General features: G+C 43.1%; 1 protein-coding gene and 1 long non-coding RNA gene across 2 annotated transcripts in view; one reads left to right on the top strand and one right to left on the bottom strand.

Moving 5' to 3' along the window:
* The window catches only part of LOC124259257 (calpain-A-like), a 51,781-nt gene extending 30,239 nt beyond the window's left edge, over window positions 1-21,542 (top strand). The window contains exons 11-12 of the mRNA XM_046693368.1: window positions 9,838-10,049; window positions 21,257-21,542. Coding sequence (XP_046549324.1) covers window positions 9,838-10,049; window positions 21,257-21,266 — 222 coding nt within the window. The 3' untranslated portion in view covers window positions 21,267-21,542. The remainder of the gene's footprint in view (window positions 1-9,837; window positions 10,050-21,256) is intronic.
* A 568-nt stretch (window positions 21,543-22,110) lies between these two features.
* Window positions 22,111-22,623, bottom strand: LOC124259258. The gene is made up of 3 exons (XR_006893793.1): window positions 22,590-22,623; window positions 22,269-22,550; window positions 22,111-22,139 (listed from the first exon to the last, which is right to left on the bottom strand). It is a non-coding gene; the product is annotated as an uncharacterized LOC124259258 (long non-coding RNA).
* Between the last annotated feature and the right edge of the window lie 1,254 nt (window positions 22,624-23,877).

Genomic DNA, 23,877 nt, shown 5'->3' with positions numbered 1-23,877 from the left:
TTAACACTGAATTTCGTTTCCAGGACTCTCAATACTCAAGAAAAACAAAAAAATGTGAGTCGTCGTCTGATACCGTAGTCATGGTAGAAACTTTCCAAATTTCCAAATGTTGCGGTAAAGTAAATTATAGTAACGTAAATTAGTTCTGATAATGAATAATGATGAAGACTATGACTATGAAAAATATGGTAGATTTTGAGTTATAACGGTAACGTATGATTACTTGCTTAATAAATCTCTACTGATGTCGAGCATATATTTCCAAATTTTAAGAAAAATCAATGTTCACGAAATTAGCGAGAAGAGATGAACAGGCCAATCAAGAAAAAGTATCTTGTGGGTCTGTGCGATGATTTACCACAAGAAAAGCTGTAAACAAACACAACGTAACGTAAATTACTCTGACTCTACTGACATAATCTAACGTGGGTTTGGGGTTTGGTTGGTGAACCACCGACATGCTAACATGGGCGAATTAACCCATATGTATGTTGGTTCTTTCATGACCCTACATATAACAAAACTTCCGTTGAATAAAATTTTGCAGCAAGCTTCAATGCAAAGAATACACACTACCGACATATCAAAAATGCCGCCATAGAACCAGATGTTTGCTTCTGACGCTGCAATAAAACTTACTGCAGTCTTAATGAAGGTTAATAATTATTGCAAATTTAGTGTTATTTAGAATACCTGCACAGATACACCTAGATTTAATATCAAATTTGAAAGCACCGACAGCCAAAATGTCGGCGACAGAAATTGTCCAGTTAACTAAGAATTAGTGAGATCTGCTCGAACAACCGTCTTTGCATGGTGGATTAAATAAAATAGTCAAATAAGTCAAACAACAAACGAATTTTACTACACAGCTCCAATAATTCTTTTCTCGGAGGGTTTTCCTACACCGATGCTTAAACTTGTCATAGATCAAGTGCTGAAACTTCAAACAACTGAAACTTCATCTCAGGTAAGAGTCTAACAGATTGAATATTGGGGTCGCGCTCTAATCTGAAATACGGTATTCCGATGTTTTCATAGCAATTCGCTTTCACGGCACTTCTAGCACATCTTTGGTTTTCGCTTTATCGGGAATAGGGAATATTGAAATTTCGCTTTCCCGGGCCGACACCATATAATTGTGGTCTTATTGAAGGGTGTCCTCCCATTACGCAGACAGGCAGGTCGCAGACGCCTTAAAACAACAACATTTATGGTTCAATGAACAGATTACAGTCCGTTTGAGTCAGAAACGGACCGATGAACTGCAAATTTTATCACTGTACAAAATTGCCACATAAATATAAATAGTACACATGTTTATCATTTACTAATACCAAACAGCTTTCTGATATTTGAAAATTTTCCGGACTCCACCAAAAAAGTTGTTTAAGAAACTATCATCATTGAAAACGCAAAGGTTGTTACCTGTCGCGGTGGGGTGAAACAGCAGAAACGGAACAGCCACTATCTCGTCGTGCACGGGATACACATGCCTGATGAAAAATGAAGTTGAATGCTGACGTGAAATAGTTGATTAAAGTGTATGATTTTTCCCGTACTGAAGCCGAAAGAGGCAAACCATTTTATGCCATTAATAAATTCTGTAAGCGGGCAGCAAAAGCTTTAGGAGTATCAGCAAGGGTACTGACAAATGTTCTGGAACACAAACATTGTGAGGGTGATGCGAAGCAGGTAGGGGTCGTGTCAAAATCACACAAATTGAAACATTTGGACAACTTTCAAAAGAACCTTGTAAGGCAGTCTATCAACAAGCTCTATTCTGAAAACAAATACAATTGCACTGAAATTTTTAAAAAAGCATTTGAAGCAAGAACACAACCTCAGAGTATCAAAGTACACACTCTGGCGACTCTTACACTCTTTCGGGTATCGTTATAAGAAAATTTCGGGGGAGAATAGGTCAGTACTCTGTGAACGCTCTGATATCGTTCGCTTGAGAAATAATTTTCTCAGGGCTATAAAGAAGAAGCGCGAGGAAGGGTTTGAGCCAGTGTACTTGGATGAGACCTGGGTCAATGCCTCGCACACTGCCAGCAGTCAGTGGGTACCCGATGGGGGGTGATAAGGGGTCATGTAGAAAGCTGCCTCTAGGGAAAGGAGAGAGACTAATCATTCTCCATGCTGGTTGCTCCAGCAAAGGCTTTCTCCCAGGCTGCGACTTGGTATTCAGGGCAAAGTCCACAGATAACAGAGACTACCATTCCGAGATGAATGGTGCGGTTTTCCTCGATTGGGTTAAAAACAAGTTGGTACCAGCTCTACCAGAGAAGTCTTTTATCGTAATGGACAATGCCCCATACCACAGCGTGCAGGACCCAGACAGTAAAGCCCCGACATCGAACAGTCGAAAAGGTGATATGATATCATGGCTCAACAAATTTCAGATGGCACGGCCTTCAAAGGCAACGAAGCCTCAGCTATATGAGATCATAAAAACCCACAAAGGTGAACCTTTCTACAAAGTTGACAGTTACATAAAAAGTAAGGGTCACGATATTCTGGGACTTCCACCCTATCACTGTGACCTTAACCCCATTGAAATGATATGGGGTTTTGTCAAAGGAGATGTTGTCAGATCAAACACAACTTTTAGATTACGTGACGTAGAGGTTTTGGTTAAGGAATCCCTTAACAAAATCACGACTGAAACTTGGCAAAACTGTGTCAACAAGGTAGCTCACGTCATTGAACAAGGTTACTGGTCTCGGGATGGCTTACAACAGGCAACTGTGGCACCACTTGTCATCCCTTTAAGTCGTGACTATGACACTACGACAGACAAGGAACCCACAGGTGTCCTGGAATAGATTTTGAGATGTCCCCCGCCATGACTGGCTGTTCCGTTTCTGCGGTTTCACCCCGCCGAGAAAGATAACACCTTTTTCGTTTTCAATGATGATAGTTTCTTAAACAACCTTTTTGGTGGAGTCCGGGAAATTTTCAAATATCAGAAAGCTGTTTGGTATTAGTAAATGATAAACATGTGTACTATTTATATTATGTGGCAATTTTGTACAATGATAAAATTTGCAGTTCATCGGTCCGTTTCTGACTCAAACGGACTGTACCTACTACCTGTTACCTACACATTATAATGGAATAGTCCAAATAAGAACGCAAGAAGAAAACTGAAGCTGTATTATTTACTTTGAAAGATGGCTCAAAAAGACATTTGAATTTTGAATGCTGCTGCTGTTGAAGTGATATAATGATGGCCTTGTTGAAGTGATATGGTTGTGGCCTTGTTGAAGTGATATAACCGTGGGCTTATTGAAGTGATATAACCGTAGGCTTGTTGAAGTGATATAATGATGGCCTTGTTGAAGTGATATGGTTGTGGCCTTGTTGAAGTGATATAACCGTGGGCTTGTTGAAGTGATATAATGATGGCCTTGTTGAAGTGATATGTTTGTGGCCTTGTTGAAGTGATATGGTTGTGGGCTTGTTAAAGTGATATGATTGTGGGCTTGTTGAAGTGATATGGTTGTGGGCTTGTTGAAGTGATATGATTGTAGGCTTGTTGAAGTGATATAACCATGGGCTTGTTAAAGTGATATAACCGTGGGCTTATTGAAGTGATATAACCGTGGGCTTGTTGAAGTGATATAATGATGGCCTTGTTGAAGTGATATGGTTGTGGCCTTGTTGAAGTGATATGATTGTGGGCTTGTTAAAGTGATATGATTGTGGCCTTGTTGAAGTGATATGATTGTAGGCTTGTTGAAGTGATATAACCATGGGCTTGTTAAAGTGATATAACCGTGGGCTTATTGAAGTGATATAACCGTGGGCTTGTTGAAGTGATATAATGATGGCCTTGTTGAAGTGATATGGTTGTGGCCTTGTTGAAGTGATATGGTTGTGGGCTTGTTAAAGTGATATGGTTGTGGGCTTGTTGAAGTGATATGATTGTGGGCTTGTTGAAGTGATATGATTGTAGGCTTGTTGAAGTGATATAACCGTGGGCTTATTGAGGTGATATAACCGTGGGCTTATTGAAGTGATATAACCATGGGCTTGTTAAAGTGATATAACCGTGGGCTTATTGAAGTGATATAACAGTGGGCTTATTGAAGTGATATAACCATGGGCTTGTTGAAGTGATATAACCATGGGCTTGTTGAAATTCTATAATTGTTGGGTTGTTGAAGTGGTATAATTGTTGGCTTGTTAAAGTGATATAACCTTGGGCTTGTTGAAGTGATATAATCATGGCCTTGTTGAAATTCTATAATTGTTGGCTTGTTGAAGTGGTATAATCATGGCCTTGTTCAAATGATATAGTCATGGACTTGTTCAAGTGATGCAATCATGGCCTTGTTGAAGTGATGTAACCGTGGCCTTGTTGAAGTGTTATAATTGTGGGCTTGTTGAAATTATCTTATCGTGGTCTTGTTGAAGTGATATAATTGTGGGCTTATTGAAGCGTTATAATTATAGGCCTGTTCAAGTGATATGATTGTGGGCTTGTTGAAGTGATATAATTATGGCCATGCTGAAGTGATATAACCATTCGCTTGTTGAAGTGTATAATGATGGGCTTGTTGAAGTAATATAATAGTGGGCTTCTTGAAGTGATATAACCTTGGGCTTGTTGAAGTGATATAATCATGGCCTTGTTGAAATTCTATAATTGTTGGCTTCTTGAAGTAGTATAATCATGGGCTTATTGAAATTCTATAATTGTTGGCTTGTTGAAGTGATATGGTTGTGGGCTCGTTCAAATGATATAGTCATGGACGTGTTCAAGTGATGCAATCATGGCCTTGTTGAAGTGATGTAACCGTGGTCTTGTTGAGGTGATATAATTGTGGACTTATTGAAGCGATATAATTATAGGCTTGTTCAAGTGATATGATTGTGGGCTTGTTGAAGTGATCTAATCGTGGGCTTATTGAAGTGATATAATGATGGGCTTGTTGAAGTGATATAATCATGGTCTTGTTGAAATTCTATAATTGTTGGCTTGTTGAAGTGGTTTAATCATGGCCTTGTTCAAATGATATAGTCATGGACTTGTTGAAGTGGTATAACCATGGGCTTATTGAAGTAATAAAATCATGGCCTTGTTGAAATTCTATAATTGTTGGCTTTTTGAAGTGGTTTAATCATGGCCTTGTTCAAATGATATAGTCATGGACTTGTTGAAGTGGTATAACCATGGCTTGTTGAAGTGATATAACCATGGGCTTGTTGAAGTGATAAACCATGGGCTTGTTGAAGTGATATAACCATGGGCTTGTTGAAGTGATAAACCATGGGCTTGTTGAAGTGATATAACCATGGGCTTGTTGAAGTGATATTATAGTTGGCTTCTTGAAGTGATATAATAGTGGGCTTGTTGAAATTTTATAGTTGTTTGCTTGTTGAAGTGGTATAATCATGGCCTTGTTCAAATGATGTAGTCATGGACTTGTTCAAGTGATGCAATCATGTCCTTGTTGAAGTGATGTAACCGTGGGCTTGTTGAAGTGATATGGTTGTGGGCTTCTTGAAGTGATATGATTGTGGGCTTGTTGAAGTGATATAGTTCTTGGCTTGTTAAAGTGATATAACCGTGGGCTTGTTGAAGTGGTATAATCATGGCCTTGTTCAAATGATGTAGTCATGGACTTGTTCAAGTGATGCAATCATGGCCTTGTTGAAGTGATGTAACCATGGGCTTGTTGAAGTGATATGGTTGTGGGCTTCTTGAAGTGATATGATTGTGGGCTTGTTGAAGTGATATGATTGTGGGCTTGTTGAATTGATATAACCGTGGGCTTGTTGAAGTGATATGATTGTGGGCTTGTTGAAGTGATCTAACCATGGGCTTGTTAAAGTGATATAACCGTGGGCTTATTGAAGTGATATAACCCTGGGCTTATTGAAGTGATATAACCGTGGGCTTGTTGAAGTGGTATAATCATGGCCTTGTTCAAATGATGTAGTCATGGACTTGTTCAAGTGATGCAATCATGGCCTTGTTGAAGTGATGTAACCATGGGCTTGTTGAAGTGATATGGTTGTGGGCTTGTTGAAGTGATATAACCCTGGGCTTATTGAAGTGATATAACCCTGGGCTTGTTGAAGTGGTATAATCATGGCCTTGTTCAAATGATGTAGTCATGGACTTGTTCAAGTGATGCAATCATGGCCTTGTTGAAGTGATCTAACCATGGGCTTGTTAAAGTGATATAACCGTGGGCTTATTGAAGTGATATAACCCTGGGCTTATTGAAGTGATATAACCATGGGCTTGTTGAAGTAATATAATCATGGCCTTGTTGAAATTCTATAATTGTTGGCTTGTTGAAGTGGTATAATCATGGCCTTGTTCAAATGATGTAGTCATGGACTTGTTGAAGTGATCTAACCATGGGCTTGTTAAAGTGATATAACCGTGGGCTTATTGAAGTGATATAACCGTGGGCTTATTGAAGTGATATAACCATGGGCTTGTTGAAGTGATATAACCATGGGCTTGTTGAAGTAATATAATCATGGCCTTGTTGAAATTCTATAATTGTTTGCTTGTTGAAGTGGTATAGTCATGGCCTTGTTCAAATGATGTAGTCATGGACTTGTTCAAGTGATGCAATCATGGCCTTGTTGAAGTGATGTAACCATGGGCTTGTTGAAGTGATATGGTTGTGGGCTTCTTGAAGTGATATGATTGTGGGCTTGTTGAAGTGATATGATTGTGGGCTTGTTGAAGTGATATAGTTGTGGGCTTGTTAAAGTGATATAACCGTGGGCTTGTTGAAGTGATATGATTGTGGGCTTATTGAAGTGATATAACCCTGGGCTTATTGAAGTGATATAACCATGGGCTTGTTGAAGTGATGTAACCATGGGCTTGTTGAAGTAATATAATCATGGCCTTGTTGAAATTCTATAATTGTTGGCTTGTTGAAGTGGTATAATCATGGCCTTGTTCAAATGATATAGTCATGGACTTGTTCAAGTGATGCAATCATGGCCTTGTTGAAGTGATGTAACCATGGTCTTGTTGAGGTGATATAATTGTGGGCTTGTTGAAATTATCTTATCGTGGGCTTGTTGAAGTGATATGATTGTGGGCTTATTGAAGCGTTATAATTATAGGCCTGTTCAAGTGATATGATTGTGGGCTTGTTGAAGTGACATAATTATGGCCATGTTGAAGTGATATAACCATTCGCTTGTTGAAGTGTATAATGATGGGCTTGTTGAAGTAATATAATAGTGGGCTTCTTGAAGTGATATAACCTTTGGCTTGTTGAAGTGATATAATCATGGGCTTGTTGAAATTCTATAATTGTTGGCTTGTTGAAGTGGTATAATCATGGACTTGTTCAAGTGATGCAATCATGGCCTTGTTGAAGTTATGTAACCATGGTCTTGTTGAGGTGATATAATTTTGGGCTTGTTGAAATTATCTTATCGTGGGCTTGTTGAAGTGATAAAATTGTGGGCTTATTGAAGCTATGTAATTATAGGCTTGTTCAAGTGATATGATTGTGGGCTTGTTGAAGTGATCTAACCTAGGGCTTGTTGAAGTGATCAAATCGTGGGCTGGTTGAAGTGATATAATCATGGTCTTGTTGAAATTCTATAATTGTTGGCTTGTTGAAGTGGTATAATCATGGCCTTGTTCAAATGTTATAGTCATGGACTTGTTGAAGTGATATTACCATGGGCTTGTTGAAGTAATATAATCATGGCCTTGTTGAAATTCTAAAATTGTTGGCTTGTTGAAGTGGTTTAATCATGGCCTTGTTCAAATGATATATATATATAATCATGGCCTTGTTCAAATGATATAGTCATGGACTTGTTGAAGTGATATAACCATGGGCTTGTTGAAGTGATAAGCCATGGGCTTGTTGAAGTGATATAACCATGGGCTTGTTGAAGTGATAAACCATGTGCTTGTTGAAGTGATATAATGATGGGCTTGTAGAAGTGATATTATAATTGGCTTCTTGAAGTGATATAATAGTGGGCTTGTTGAAATTTTATAATTGTTTGCTTGTTGAAGTGGTATAATCATGGCCTTGTTCAAATGATATAGTCATGGACTTGTTCAAGTGATGCAATCATGTCCTTGTTGAAGTGATGTAACCATGGGCTTGTTGAAGTGATATAATTGTGGGCTTATTGAAGCGATATAATTATAGGCTTGTTGAAGTGATATAATAGTGGGCTTGTTGAAATTATATAACCATTGGCTTGTTGAAGTGCTATAATTGTGGGCTTGTTGAAGAGATGTAACCATGGGCTTGTTGAAGTGATGTAGCCATGGGCTTGTTGAAGTGCTATAATTGTGGGCTTGTTGAAGCAACATAATAGTGGGCTTGTTGAAATGATAAAATTGTGGGCTTGTTGAAGTGATGAAATTGTGGGCTTTTTGAAGTAATATAATAGTGGCCTTGTTGAAGTGGTATAATCCTGAGCTTGTTGAAGTGATATGATTGTGGGCTTGTTGAATTGACATAATAGTGGGCTTGTTGAAGTTGTTTAAATATTGGGCTTATTGAAGTGATAAAATTGTGGGCTTGTTGAAGTTATATAATTGTAGGCTTGTTGAAGTGATCTAATCGTGGCCTTGTTGAAGTAATATATGCATGGGCTTCTTGAAGTGATATAATGATGGGCTTGTTGATGTAATATAATCGTGGGTTTGTTGAAGTGATGCAATCATAGGCTTGTTGAAGTGATATAATTGTTGGCTTATTGAAGTGACATAATTATGGCCTTGTTGAAATGATATAACCATTGGCTTGTTGAAGTGATGTAATGATGGGCTTGTTGAAGTAATATAATAGTAGGCTTTTTGAAGTGGTGTAATCGTGGGCTTGTTGAAGTGATATGATTGTGGGCTTGTTGAATTGATCTAATCGTGGGCTTGTTGAAGTCATATAAACGTGGCCTTTTTGAAGTGATAAAATTGTGGGCATGTTGAAGTTATATAATTGTAGGCTAGTTGAAGTGATCTAATATTTTGCTTGTTGAAGTGATATAAATGTGGGCTTATTGAAGTGATCTAATATTTTGCTTGTTGAAGTGACATAACCATTGGCTTGTTGAAGGTATATAATTATAGGCTTGTTCAAGTGCCATAATTGTGGGTTTGTTGAAGTGATGTAATCATGGGCTTGTTGAAGTGGTTTAATCGTAGGCTTGTTGAAGTGGTTTAATCGTAGGCTTGTTGAAGTGGTTTAATCGTAGGCTTGTTGAAGTGGTTTAATCGTAGGCTTGTTGAAGTGGTTTAATCGTAGGCTTGTTGAAGTGGTTTAATCGTAGGCTTGCAGGAAACCTACTGAGTGAAGCATGCTCACAGCTTGGCGGTATTCTCACCTGGATCACCAAATTAGTGTGTGCTCACATTCCTTTCTCATCTACTTGATGGATTATGCTGTATATTCATTCTATCACCAAATGTTGCCATGACATGATATGTTGAGTACACAGACAATAATGTACTGTGTATGTTGAGTACACAGACAATAATGTGCCATGATGTTGAGTACACAGACAATAATGTGCCATGATGTGGAGTACACAGACAATAATGTGCCATGATGTTGAGTACACAGACAATAATGTGCTGTGTATGTTGAGTACACAGACAATAATGTGCCATGATGTTGAGTACACAGACAATAATGTGCTGTGTATGTTGAGTACACAGACAATAATGTGCTGTGTATGTTGTGTACACAGACAATAATGTGCTGTGTATGTTTAGTACACAAACAATAATGTGCTGTGTATGTTGAGTACACAGACAATAATGTGCCGTGTATGTTGAGTATTCAGACAATAATGTGCAATGTATCTGTTGGCCAGACTGAGGATGTACAAACCAGACTCCCGGCCAAACACTTCCGCTACCACCCGGACTGCGGCAAGTCAGGCGTGTACATCAACTACCGGGAGGTCAGCGGCAGATTTGAGCTTGAACCCGGTCATTATGTCATCATTCCTTCCACATTCCTGCCAAACTGCTCCGCCAAGTTCATGTTGCGAGTGTATGGCGAGAAACCATTCCACTTGGAAGGGTGAGTCAGTTTGAGGTTACCTAACATTTTTATGTTCGGAAGAAACTAACTTGTGGCGCATTCATAAAACCTGTGAAAATGTTTTTTCCTTGGAGATCTATCTTCTCTGTAATATTCACAGGGAGAGAAATTTGCAGGGGTTGTTAGCACTTGCATAGAAGCCATGTATACAAAGTACCTGAACTTCCGACAGAAATCACAACACAGACTGTCCGAGCCCTATTTGTAATGCCAAGCAAACAATATGTTGCCATGGTTATCAGTGCAAGGTTCTACAGTGCAGTACTTATTTGGCTTTAAGCCTTCAGTTGTACAAATCATACAGTGTATTAGTCACAGCCTATTTGCCCTAGAATCAGTGATTTGAAGGGCACATTGTCTCCGTGAGAAACAGATACAAAATTAATTATCATGCTGCTCAAGTACAAGTGAGACTCCATTCTCACATGATGAGCAGTTTCTCCTGAATGACGAGACCTACTCCGTCCCCAGATTGTTATTGTCAGGTAGGAAGTCCATGTACTAACCTCTGTCGTACACTGACGACACCTACTCCGTCCCCAGATTGTTATTGTCAGGTAGGAAGTCCATGTACTAACCTCTGTCGTACACTGACGAGACCTACTCCTCACATTGTTATTGCCAGGTAGGAAGTCCATGTACTAACCTCTGTCGTACACTGACGAGACCTACTCCGTTCCCACATTGTTATTGCCAGGTAGGAAGTCCATGTACTAACCTCTGTCGTACACTGACGAGACCTACTCCGTCCCCAGATTGTTATTGTCAGGTAGGAAGTCCATGTACTAACCTCTGTCGTACACTGACGAGACCTACTCCGTCCCCAGATTGTTATTGTCAGGTAGGAAGTCCATGTACTAACCTCTGTCGTACACTGACGAGACCTACTCCGTCCCCAGATTGTTATTGTCAGGTAGGAAGTCCATGTACTAACCTCTGTCGTACACTGACGACCTACTCCGTCCCCAGATTGTTATTGTCAGGTAGGAAGTCCATGTACTAACCTCTGTCGTGACACTGACGAGACCTACTCCGTCCCCAGATTGTTATTGTCAGGTAGGAAGTCCATGTACTAACCTCTGTCGTACACTGACGAGACCTACTCCGTCCCCAGATTGTTATTGTCAGGTAGGAAGTCCATGTACTAACCTCTGTCGTACACTGACGAGACCTACTCCGTCCCCACATTGTTATTGTCAGGTAGGAAGTCCATGTACTAACCTCTGTCGTGTACACTGACTGTGAGACCTACTCCGTCCCTACATTGTTATTGTCAGGTAGGAAGTCCATGTACTAACCTCTGTCGTACACTGGCGACCTACACTGACAGAGACCTACTCCTCACATTGTTATTGTCAGGTAGGAAGTCCATGTACTAACCTCTGTCGTACACTGACGAGACCTACTCCGCACATTGTTATTGTCAGGTAGGAAGTCCATGTACTAACCTCTGTCGTACACTGACGAGACCTACTCCTCCCACATTGTTATTGTCAGGTAGGAAGTCCATGTACTAACCTCTCTGTCGTTACTGACGAGACCTACTCCGTCCCCACATTGTTATTGTCAGGTAGGAAGTCCATGTACTAACCTCTGTCGTACACTGACGAGACCTACTCCGTCCCCAGATTGTTATTGTCAGGTAGGAAGTCCATGTACTAACCTCTGTCGTACACTGACGAGACCTACTCCGTCCCCAGATTGTTATTGTCAGGTAGGAAGTCCATGTACTAACCTCTGTCGCATTACACTGACGGACCTACTCCGTCCCACATTGTTATTGTCAGGTAGGAAGTCCATGTACTAACCTCTGTCGTACACTGACGAGACCTACTCCGTCCCCAGATTGTTATTGTCAGGTAGGAAGTCCATGTACTAACCTCTGTCGTACACTGACGAGACCTACTCCCCACATTGTTATTGTCAGGTAGGAAGTCCATGTACTAACCTCTGTCGTACACTGACGAGACCTACTCCGTCCCCACATTGTTATTGTCAGGTAGGAAGTCCATGTACTAACCTCTGTCGTACACTGACGAGACCTACTCCGTCCCCAGATTGTTATTGTCAGGTAGGAAGTCCATGTACTAACCTCTGTCGTTACACTGGACGACCTACTCCGTCCCCAGATTGTTATTGTCAGGTAGGAAGTCCATGTACTAACCTCTGTCGTACACTGACGAGACCTACTCCGTCCCCAGATTGTTATTGTCAGGTAGGAAGTCCATGTACTAACCTCTGTCGTACACTGACGAGACCTACTCCGTCCCCAGATTGTTATTGTCCGGTAGGAAGTCCATGTACTAACCTCTGTCGTACACTGACGAGACCTACTCCGTCCCCACATTGTTATTGTCAGGTAGGAAGTCCATGTACTAACCTCTGTCAGACACTGACGACGTGACCTACTCCGTCCCACATTGTTATTGTCAGGTAGGAAGTCCATGTACTAACCTCTGTCGTACACTGACGAGACCTACTCCGTCCCCACATTGTTATTGTCAGGTAGGAAGTCCATGTACTAACCTCTGTCGTACACTGACGAGACCTACTCCGTCCCCAGATTGTTATTGTCAGGTAGGAAGTCCATGTACTAACCTCTGTCGTACACTGACGAGACCTACTCCGTCCCCACATTGTTATTGTCAGGTAGGAAGTCCATGTACTAACCTCTGTCGCGTACACTGACGAGACCTACTCCGTCCCCACATTGTTATTGTCAGGTAGGAAGTCCATGTACTAACCTCTGTCGTTACACTGACGAGACCTACTCCGTCCCCAGATTGTTATTGTCAGGTAGGAAGTCCATGTACTAACCTCTGTCGTACACTGACGAGACCTACTCCTCACATTGTTATTGTCAGGTAGGAAGTCCATGTACTAACCTCTGTCGTACACTGACGACCTACTCCGTCCCCACATTGTTATTGTCAGGTAGGAAGTCCATGTACTAACCTCTGTCGTACACTGACGGAGACCTACTCCGTCCCCACATTGTTATTGTCAGGTAGGAAGTCCATGTACTAACCTCTGTCGCATGGGTACACTGACGAGACCTACTCCGTCCCCAGATTGTTATTGTCAGGTAGGAAGTCCATGTACTAACCTCTGTCGCATTACACTGACGAGACCTACTCCGTCCCCACATTGTTATTGTCAGGTAGGAAGTCCATGTACTAACCTCTGTCGTGACACTGACAAGACCTACTCCGTCCCCAGATTGTTATTGTCAGGTAGGAAGTCCATGTACTAACCTCTGTCGTGTACACTGACGAGACCTACTCCGTCCCCACATTGTTATTGTCAGGTAGGAAGTCCATGTACTAACCTCTGTCGTACACTGACGAGACCTACTCCGTCCCAGATTGTTATTGTCAGGTAGGAAGTCCATGTACTAACCTCTGTCGTACACTGACGAGACCTACTCCGTCCCCACATTGTTATTGTCAGGTAGGAAGTCCATGTACTAACCTCTGTCGTACACTGACGAGACCTACTCCGTCCCCAGATTGTTATTGTCAGGTAGGAAGTCCATGTACTAACCTCTGTCGTACACTGACAAGACCTACTCCGTCCCCAGATTGTTATTGTCAGGTAGGAAGTCCATGTACTAACCTCTGTGTCACACTGACAAGACCTACTCCGTCCCCAGATTGTTATTGTCAGGTAGGAAGTCCATGTACTAACCTCTGTCGTACACTGACGAGACCTACTCCTCACATTGTTATTGTCAGGTAGGAAGTCCATGTACTAACCTCTGTCGTGACACTGACAAGACCTACTCCGTCCCCAGATTGTTATTGTCAGGTAGGAAGTCCATGTACTAACCTCTGTCGTACACTGACGAGACCTACTCCGTCCCCAGATTGTTATTGTCAGGTAGGAAGTCCATGTACTAACCTCTGTCGTACACTGACGAGACCTACTCCGTCCCTACTCCGACATTGTTATTGTCAGGTAGGAAGTCCATGTACTAACCTCTGTCGTACACTGACGAGACCTACTCCGTCCCTAGATTGTTATTGTCAGGTAGGAAGTCCATGTACTAACCTCTGTCGTACACTGACGAGACCTACTCCGTCCCCACATTGTTATTGTCAGGTAGGAAGTCCATGTACTAACCTCTGTCGTACACTGACGAGACCTACTCCGTCCCCACATTGTTATTGTCAGGTAGGAAGTCCATGTACTAACCTCTGTCGTACACTGACGACCTACTCCGTCCCCACATTGTTATTGTCAGGTAGGAAGTCCATGTACTAACCTCTGTCGTACACTGACGGAGACCTACTCCGTCCCCACATTGTTATTGTCAGGTAGGAAGTCCATGTACTAACCTCTGTCGTTACACTGACGAGACCTACTCCGTCCCCACATTGTTATTGTCAGGTAGGAAGTCCATGTACTAACCTCTGTCGTTACACTGACGAGACCTACTCCGTCCCCACATTGTTATTGTCAGGTAGGAAGTCCATGTACTAACCTCTGTCGTACACTGACGAGACCTACTCCGTCCCCCACATTGTTATTGTCAGGTAGGAAGTCCATGTACTAACCTCTGTCGTACACTGACAAGACCTACTCCGTCCCCACATTGTTATTGTCAGGTAGGAAGTCCATGTACTAACCTCTGTCGTGTACACTGACGAGACCTACTCCGTCCCTCACATTGTTATTGTCAGGTAGGAAGTCCATGTACTAACCTCTGTCGTACACTGACGAGACCTACTCCGTCCCCACATTGTTATTGTCAGGTAGGAAGTCCATGTACTAACCTCTGTCGTACACTGACGACCTACTCCGTCCCCCAGATTGTTATTGTCAGGTAGGAAGTCCATGTACTAACCTCTGTCGTACACTGACGACGACCTACTCCGTCCCCACATTGTTATTGTCAGGTAGGAAGTCCATGTACTAACCTCTGTCGTACACTGACGGAGACCTACTCCGTCCCCACATTGTTATTGTCAGGTAGGAAGTCCATGTACTAACCTCTGTCGTACACTGACGAGAGACCTACTCCTCACATTGTTATTGTCAGGTAGGAAGTCCATGTACTAACCTCTGTCGTACACTGACGAGACCTACTCCGTCCCCAGATTGTTATTGTCAGGTAGGAAGTCCATGTACTAACCTCTGTCGTACACTGACGAGACCTACTCCGTCCCCATTGTTGTTATTGTCAGGTAGGAAGTCCATGTACTAACCTCTGTCGGTACACTGACGAGACCTACTCCGTCCCCAGATTGTTATTGTCAGGTAGGAAGTCCATGTACTAACCTCTGTCGTACACTGACGAGACCTACTCCGTCCCCAGATTGTTATTGTCAGGTAGGAAGTCCATGTACTAACCTCTGTCGTACACTGACGAGACCTACTCCGTCCCCAGATTGTTATTGTCAGGTAGGAAGTCCATGTACTAACCTCTGTCGTTACACTGACGGACCTACTCCGTCCCCAGATTGTTATTGTCAGGTAGGAAGTCCATGTACTAACCTCTGTCGTACACTGACGAGACCTACTCCGTCCCCAGATTGTTATTGTCAGGTAGGAAGTCCATGTACTAACCTCTGTCGTACACTGACGAGACCTACTCCGTCCCCACATTGTTATTGTCAGGTAGGAAGTCCATGTACTAACCTCTGTCGTTGTACACTGACGAGACCTACTCCGTCCCCAGATTGTTATTGTCAGGTAGGAAGTCCATGTACTAACCTCTGTCGTACACTGACGAGACCTACTCCGTCCCCAGATTGTTATTGTCAGGTAGGAAGTCCATGTACTAACCTCTGTCGTACACTGACAAGACCTACTCCGTCCCCAGATTGTTATTGTCAGGTAGGAAGTCCATGTACTAACCTCTGTCGTGTACACTGACAAGGACCTACTCCGTCCCTAGATTGTTATTGTCAGGTAGGAAGTCCATGTACTAACCTCTGTCGTACACTGACAGAGACCTACTCCGTCCCCACATTGTTATTGTCAGGTAGGAAGTCCATGTACTAACCTCTGTCGTACACTGACAAGACCTACTCCGTCCCACATTGTTATTGTCAGGTAGGAAGTCCATGTACTAACCTCTGTCATACACTGACAGACCTACTCCGTCCCCACATTGTTATTGTCAGGTAGGGAGTCCATGTACTAACCTCTGTCGTACACTGACGAGACCTACTCCGTCCCACAGATTGTTATTGTCAGGTAGGAAGTCCATGTACTAACCTCTGTCGGTACACTGACCAGACCTACTCCGTCCCCACATTGTTATTGTCAGGTAGGAAGTCCATGTACTAACCTCTGTCGTACACTGACGAGACCTACTCCGTCCCCACATTGTTATTGTCAGGTAGGAAGTCCATGTACTAACCTCTGTCGTACACTGACGAGACCTACTCCGTCCCCCAGATTGTTATTGTCAGGTAGGAAGTCCATGTACTAACCTCTGTCGTACACTGACGAGACCTACTCCGTCCCCACATTGTTATTGTCAGGTAGGAAGTCCATGTACTAACCTCTGTCGTGTACACTGACGAGACCTACTCCGTCCCCAGATTGTTATTGTCAGGTAGGAAGTCCATGTACTAACCTCTGTCGTACACTGACCAAGGACCTACTCCGTCCCCTCACATTGTTATTGTCAGGTAGGAAGTCCATGTACTAACCTCTGTCGTACACTGACGAGACCTACTCCGTCCCCAGATTGTTATTGTCAGGTAGGAAGTCCATGTACTAACCTCTGTCGTACACTGACGAGACCTACTCCTCACATTGTTATTGTCAGGTAGGAAGTCCATGTACTAACCTCTGTCGTACACTGACGAGACCTACTCCGTCCCCAGATTGTTATTGTCAGGTAGGAAGTCCATGTACTAACCTCTGTCGTTACACTGACGAGACCTACTCCGTCCCCACATTGTTATTGTCAGGTAGGAAGTCCATGTACTAACCTCTGTCGTGTACACTGACGAGACCTACTCCGTCCCCAGATTGTTATTGTCAGGTAGGAAGTCCATGTACTAACCTCTGTCGTACACTGACGAGACCTACTCCGTCCCCACATTGTTATTGTCAGGTAGGAAGTCCATGTACTAACCTCTGTCGTACACTGACGAGACCTACTCCGTCCCCACATTGTTATTGTCAGGTAGGAAGTCCATGTACTAACCTCTGTCGTACACTGACGAGACCTACTCCGTCCCCACATTGTTATTGTCAGGTAGGGAAGTCCATGTACTAACCTCTGTCGTACACTGACCAGAGACCTACTCCGTCCCACATTGTTATTGTCAGGTAGGAAGTCCATGTACTAACCTCTGTCGTACACACTGACGAGACCTACTCCGTCCCCAGATTGTTATTGTCAGGTAGGAAGTCCATGTACTAACCTCTGTGGTACACTGACGAGACCTACTCCGTCCCCACATTGTTATTGTCAGGTAGGAAGTCCATGTACTAACCTCTGTCGTTACACTGACGAGACCTACTCCGTCCCAGATTGTTATTGTCAGGTAGGAAGTCCATGTACTAACCTCTGTCGTACACTGACGAGACCTACTCCGTCCCCACATTGTTATTGTCAGGTAGGAAGTCCATGTACTAACCTCTGTCGTGACACTGGCACGAGACCTACTCCGTCCCACATTGTTATTGTCAGGTAGGAAGTCCATGTACTAACCTCTGTCGTACACTGACCAAGACCTACTCCGTCCCCACATTGTTATTGTCAGGTAGGAAGTCCATGTACTAACCTCTGTCGTACACTGACCAAGGACCTACTCCGTCCCCACATTGTTATTGTCAGGTAGGAAGTCCATGTACTAACCTCTGTCGTACACACTGACGAGACCTACTCCGTCCCCACATTGTTATTGTCCGGGTAGGAAGTCCATGTACTAACCTCTGTCGTACACTGACAAGAAGACCTACTCCGTCCCCAGATTGTTATTGTCAGGTAGGAAGTCCATGTACTAACCTCTGTCGTACACTGACCGAGACCTACTCCGTCCCACATTGTTATTGTCAGGTAGGAAGTCCATGTACTAACCTCTGTCGTACACTGACGAGACCTACTCCGTCCCCAGATTGTTATTGTCAGGTAGGAAGTCCATGTACTAACCTCTGTCGTACACTGACGAGACCTACTCCGTCCCTAGATTGTTATTGTCAGGTAGGAAGTCCATGTACTAACCTCTGTCGTACACTGACGAGGACCTACTCCGTCTCACATTGTTATTGTCAGGTAGGAAGTCCATGTACTAACCTCTGTCGTACACTGACGGGACCTACTCCGTCCCCACATTGTTATTGTCAGGTAGGGAAGTCCATGTACTAACCTCTGTCGTACACTGACGAGACCTACTCCGTCCCCACATTGTTATTGTCAGGTAGGAAGTCCATGTACTAACCTCTGTCGTGACACTGACGAGACCTACTCCGTCCCCACATTGTTATTGTCAGGTAGGAAGTCCATGTACTAACCTCTGTCGTGTACACTGACGAGACCTACTCCGTCCCCACATTGTTATTGTCAGGTAGGGAAGTCCATGTACTAACCTCTGTCGTGACACTGACCAGAGACCTACTCCCCCACATTGTTATTGTCAGGTAGGAAGTCCATGTACTAACCTCTGTCGTACACTGACGAGACCTACTCCGTCCCCACATTGTTATTGTCAGGTAGGAAGTCCATGTACTAACCTCTGTCGTACACTGACGAGACCTACTCCGTCCCCAGATTGTTATTGTCAGGTAGGAAGTCCATGTACTAACCTCTGTCGTACACTGACGAGACCTACTCCGTCCCCAGATTGTTATTGTCAGGTAGGAAGTCCATGTACTAACCTCTGTCGTACACTGACGAGACCTACTCCGTCCCCACATTGTTATTGTCAGGTAGGAAGTCCATGTACTAACCTCTGTCGTACACTGACGCAGACCTACTCCGTCCCACATTGTTATTGTCAGGTAGGAAGTCCATGTACTAACCTCTGTCGTACACTGGCCGAGACCTACTCCGTCCCCACATTGTTATTGTCAGGTAGGAAGTCCATGTACTAACCTCTGTCGTACACTGACGACCTGACCTACTCCGTCCCCACATTGTTATTGTCAGGTAGGAAGTCCATGTACTAACCTCTGTCATTACACTGACGAGACCTACTCCGTCCCCACATTGTTATTGTCAGGTAGGAAGTCCATGTACTAACCTCTGTCGTACACTGACTGTGAGACCTACTCCGTCCCCAGATTGTTATTGTCAGGTAGGAAGTCCATGTACTAACCTCTGTCGTACACTGACGAGACCTACTCCGTCCCCAGATTGTTATTGTCAGGTAGGAAGTCCATGTACTAACCTCTGTCGTACACTGACGAGACCTACTCCGTCCCCACATTGTTATTGTCAGGTAGGAAGTCCATGTACTAACCTCTGTCGTACACTGACGAGACCTACTCCGTCCCCAGATTGTTATTGTCAGGTAGGAAGTCCATGTACTAACCTCTGTGTCGTACACTGACGAGACCTACTCCGTCCCCACATTGTTATTGTCAGGTAGGAAGTCCATGTACTAACCTCTGTCGTACACTGACGAGACCTACTCCGTCCCCAGATTGTTATTGTCAGGTAGGAAGTCCATGTACTAACCTCTGTCGTACACTGACAGACCTACTCCGTCCCCAGATTGTTATTGTCAGGTAGGAAGTCCATGTACTAACCTCTGTCGTACACTGACGAGACCTACTCCGTCCCCCAGATTGTTATTGTCAGGTGGGAAGTCCATGTACTAACCTCTGTCGGTACACTGTGGGGACCTACTCCGTCCCCACATTGTTATTGTCAGGTAGGAAGTCCATGTACTAACCTCTGTCGTGTACACTGACGAGACCTACTCCGTCCCCAGATTGTTATTGTCAGGTAGGAAGTCCATGTACTAACCTCTGTCGCGTACACTGACCGAGACCTACTCCGTCCCCAGATTGTTATTGTCAGGTAGGAAGTCCATGTACTAACCTCTGTCGTACACTGACGACCTACTCCGTCCCAGATTGTTATTGTCAGGGTAGGAAGTCCATGTACTAACCTCTGTCGTACACTGACGAGACCTACTCCGTCCCCACATTGTTATTGTCAGGTAGGAAGTCCATGTACTAACCTCTGTCGTACACTGACCAGACCTACTCCGTCCCCCAGATTGTTATTGTCAGGTAGGAAGTCCATGTACTAACCTCTGTCGTATACACTGACGACCTACTCCGTCCCCACATTGTTATTGTCAGGTAGGAAGTCCATGTACTAACCTCTGTCGTACACTGGACGGACCTACTCCGTCCCCACATTGTTATTGTCAGGTAGGAAGTCCATGTACTAACCTCTGTCGTACACTGGACGAGACCTACTCCGTCCCCAGATTGTTATTGTCAGGTAGGAAGTCCATGTACTAACCTCTGTCGCATACACTGGCCAGAGACCTACTCCGTCCCCAGATTGTTATTGTCAGGTAGGAAGTCCATGTACTAACCTCTGTCGTACACTGACGAGACCTACTCCGTCCCCAGATTGTTATTGTCAGGTAGGGAAGTCCATGTACTAACCTCTGTCGTACACTGACCAGAGACCTACTCCGTCCCCATTGTTATTGTCAGGTAGGAAGTCCATGTACTAACCTCTGTCGTACACTGACCAAGAGACCTACTCCTCCCCAGATTGTTATTGTCAGGTAGGAAGTCCATGTACTAACCTCTGTCGTGTACACTGACGAGACCTACTCCGTCCCCACATTGTTATTGTCAGGTGGGAAGTCCATGTACTAACCTCTGTCGTACACTGACGAGACCTACTCCGTCCCACATTGTTATTGTCAGGTAGGAAGTCCATGTACTAACCTCTGTCGTACACTGACGAGACCTACTCCGTCCCCAGATTGTTATTGCCAGGTAGGAAGTCCATGTACTAACCTCTGTCGTACACTGACGAGACCTACTCCGACTGACTCCCCAGATTGTTATTGCCAGGTAGGAAGTCCATGTACTAACCTCTGTCGTACACTGACGAGACCTACTCCGTTCCCACATTGTTCTTGTCTGGTAGGAAGTCGATGTACTAACCACGGTCGTATACCTTTATTGTCGTAATGAGAAATGTTCCATCTATATATCATTCACTTATGTTGATTTATTGCATTTAACAGCCCTCTGTGATAGCAGAATCTTGCGGGTCATCCTCTGGTCAACACAACACAAGATGTGTCTGTCCGTCCGTTCACCACTGTGATATCACAAAGAGACTGCTACAGAGAAACGATACAAGATGTGATTCCAACTACAATACAAGCACTGATGTGGACAACATAGTCATCTGTCATAAACTAGTATTTGATAGTATTGATTTGAACGGCAGCATAATTTATAGTTATGGATCATATCACACCTCATTTATCCCTGCCTGCATTAATGTCTATGTCATCATCATCATCATAATCATCATCATCATCATCATCATCATCATCATCATCATCATCAAATGTTGCTGGGTCAGCTAGCCTGGTCGATCGAGCTGTTTCTGTGTGTAAGGGTGGTGAGGTGGCTCAGTGGTGATGGTGTTGGCTTCTCTGGCTTAGGACCCAGGTTTACATCCTCACATGGTTCACCTTAGCTCATCTACCTCACTCATTACTTTCTAAAACTGCATGAGTCAAAGCCTTACATCGACGGTCTGCCTTACAGTAAAGATCTGCCTTACATCAAGGGTCTGCCTTACAGTGAAGATCTGCCTTATAGTGAAGGTCTACAGTGAAGATACACCTTACAGTGAAGATCAATCTTACCATGAAGATCTGTTTTACAGTGAAGATACACCTTGCAGTGAAGACCTTTCTCACCATTAAGATTTGTCTCACAGTGAAGATCAGCTTCACAGTAAAGATAAACCTTGGAGTGTAGATCTGCCTTACAACGAGATCACTTACTCAGCATGTTGATATCACTCACTCAGCAGGTTGATATCACTTATTAAGCATGTTAATATCGCCTAATCAGCATGTTGATATCACTCACTCAGCATGTTGATATCACCTACTCAGCATGTTGATATCACCTACTCAGCATGTTGATATCACTCACTCAGCAGGTTGATATCACTTAGTTATGTTGATATCACCTACTCTGCATGTTAATATCGCCTACTCAGCAGGTTGATATCACTTACTCAGCATGTTGATATCACCTACTCAGCATGTTGATATGATATACTCAGCATGTTGATATCACCTACTCTGCATGTTGATATCACCTACTCTGCATGTTGATTTCACCTCCTCAGCATGTTGATATCACTTTGCATGTTAATATCACCTCTGCATGTTGATATGATATACTCAGCATGTTGATATCACCTACTCTGTATGTTGATATGATATACTCAGCATGTTGATATCACTCACTCAGCATGTTGATATCACCTACTCTGCATGTTGATTTCACTCACTCAGCAGGTTGATATCACCTATTCTGCATATGATATACTTCAGCATGTTGATATGATATACTCAGCATGTTGATATCTCTCACTCAGCAGGTTTATATTACCTACTTATGTTAATATCACCTACTCAGCATGTTGATATCACTGCCTTCAAGCGAAATCGGCCTTATTTAATATAAGTTGTATGCATCTCTTGAGGGTAATACGGTCTGATGTACGCCTCTTTGTAGCAGTGTTACCCGACCCGGTAGGCGAATGATAACACTACTACAAAGAGGTGTACATCAGACCGTATTACCCGAGGGAGAAGTTTACAACATGTTTATCTTACCGTGATGTTAAATGTACGAAGTATTTTATTTTATTTTGATGATCGCTACCAACTATATGACATGTAAACAAAATGGCGTCTGTTTCTCAACTGGATTTTTTTAAATCAGTGAAACACATTCTGACAATTTTAATACTGCTGTAAAAATGGTTAATTATGTTTAAGTTGAGTGTGCAAACGATTCAATGCATCAAATAGTTTAAATAAAGCAGTGAAAGTCTGTAAAATAAATGTGTACATAGTGAACTCAAAAACAGCTAATCGAACGGTTTTCGAACTCTGTGCACTGCTTGCGTCATATTATGATGTCATACAATGACGTCATACAATTATTAGCGATACAGCTTCTCGACGGAGATTTTGGCGGTTACCGTGGTAGCGGGTAATATTTTTTCCAGTTGTCACCCTCCTGGGAGGGGTGACATGGAAACTTGTTAAAGCATCATTGACCAATGAAATTAAGTATTTTACATGAAGATAATCCCAAATATAACCTACATGGTCCTCATCCAGAGGTCTTACACATCTCTGATAGAGAACATATCATGCAACAACCGAGGTATTCAGGGAGGAGCTACATCTTGATTAATTTGTGTACATTATACATCTGACATATTTTGTATCTACATTATTGAACATACAACGATATCACTCACTGAGCAGGTTGATATCACTCACTCAGCAGGTTTATATCTCTCACTCAACAGGTTGATATCATGCACTCAGCATGTCATATAGATCTGTGATATTTGAAGTGAAATTGGTTTCACTTGCTAAACAATGAGCCAAAGTTGGACAACAGTTTATGTTGATAGTTTCACTTCACGCTCAGAACATTTGTAAATAGTAACCTGATAATTTACATCGCCATTTAGAAAGTGGTCAAATATAACTCATGTTACATTTGGGATTTCACTTTCTCAGAAAGGTACAGACTCTAGTACCCTTGTTGGGTTGAGCCCCATCCTGGATTCAAACCCATCCGCACACAAAGTCAG

The sequence above is a fragment of the Haliotis rubra genome, unplaced genomic scaffold (genome assembly GCF_003918875.1).
Source record: "Haliotis rubra isolate DU_JTF1 unplaced genomic scaffold, ASM391887v1 Scf715, whole genome shotgun sequence".
NCBI lineage: Eukaryota > Metazoa > Mollusca > Gastropoda > Lepetellida > Haliotidae > Haliotis > Haliotis rubra.
This window is presented reverse-complemented; position numbering and strand designations above follow the sequence as displayed.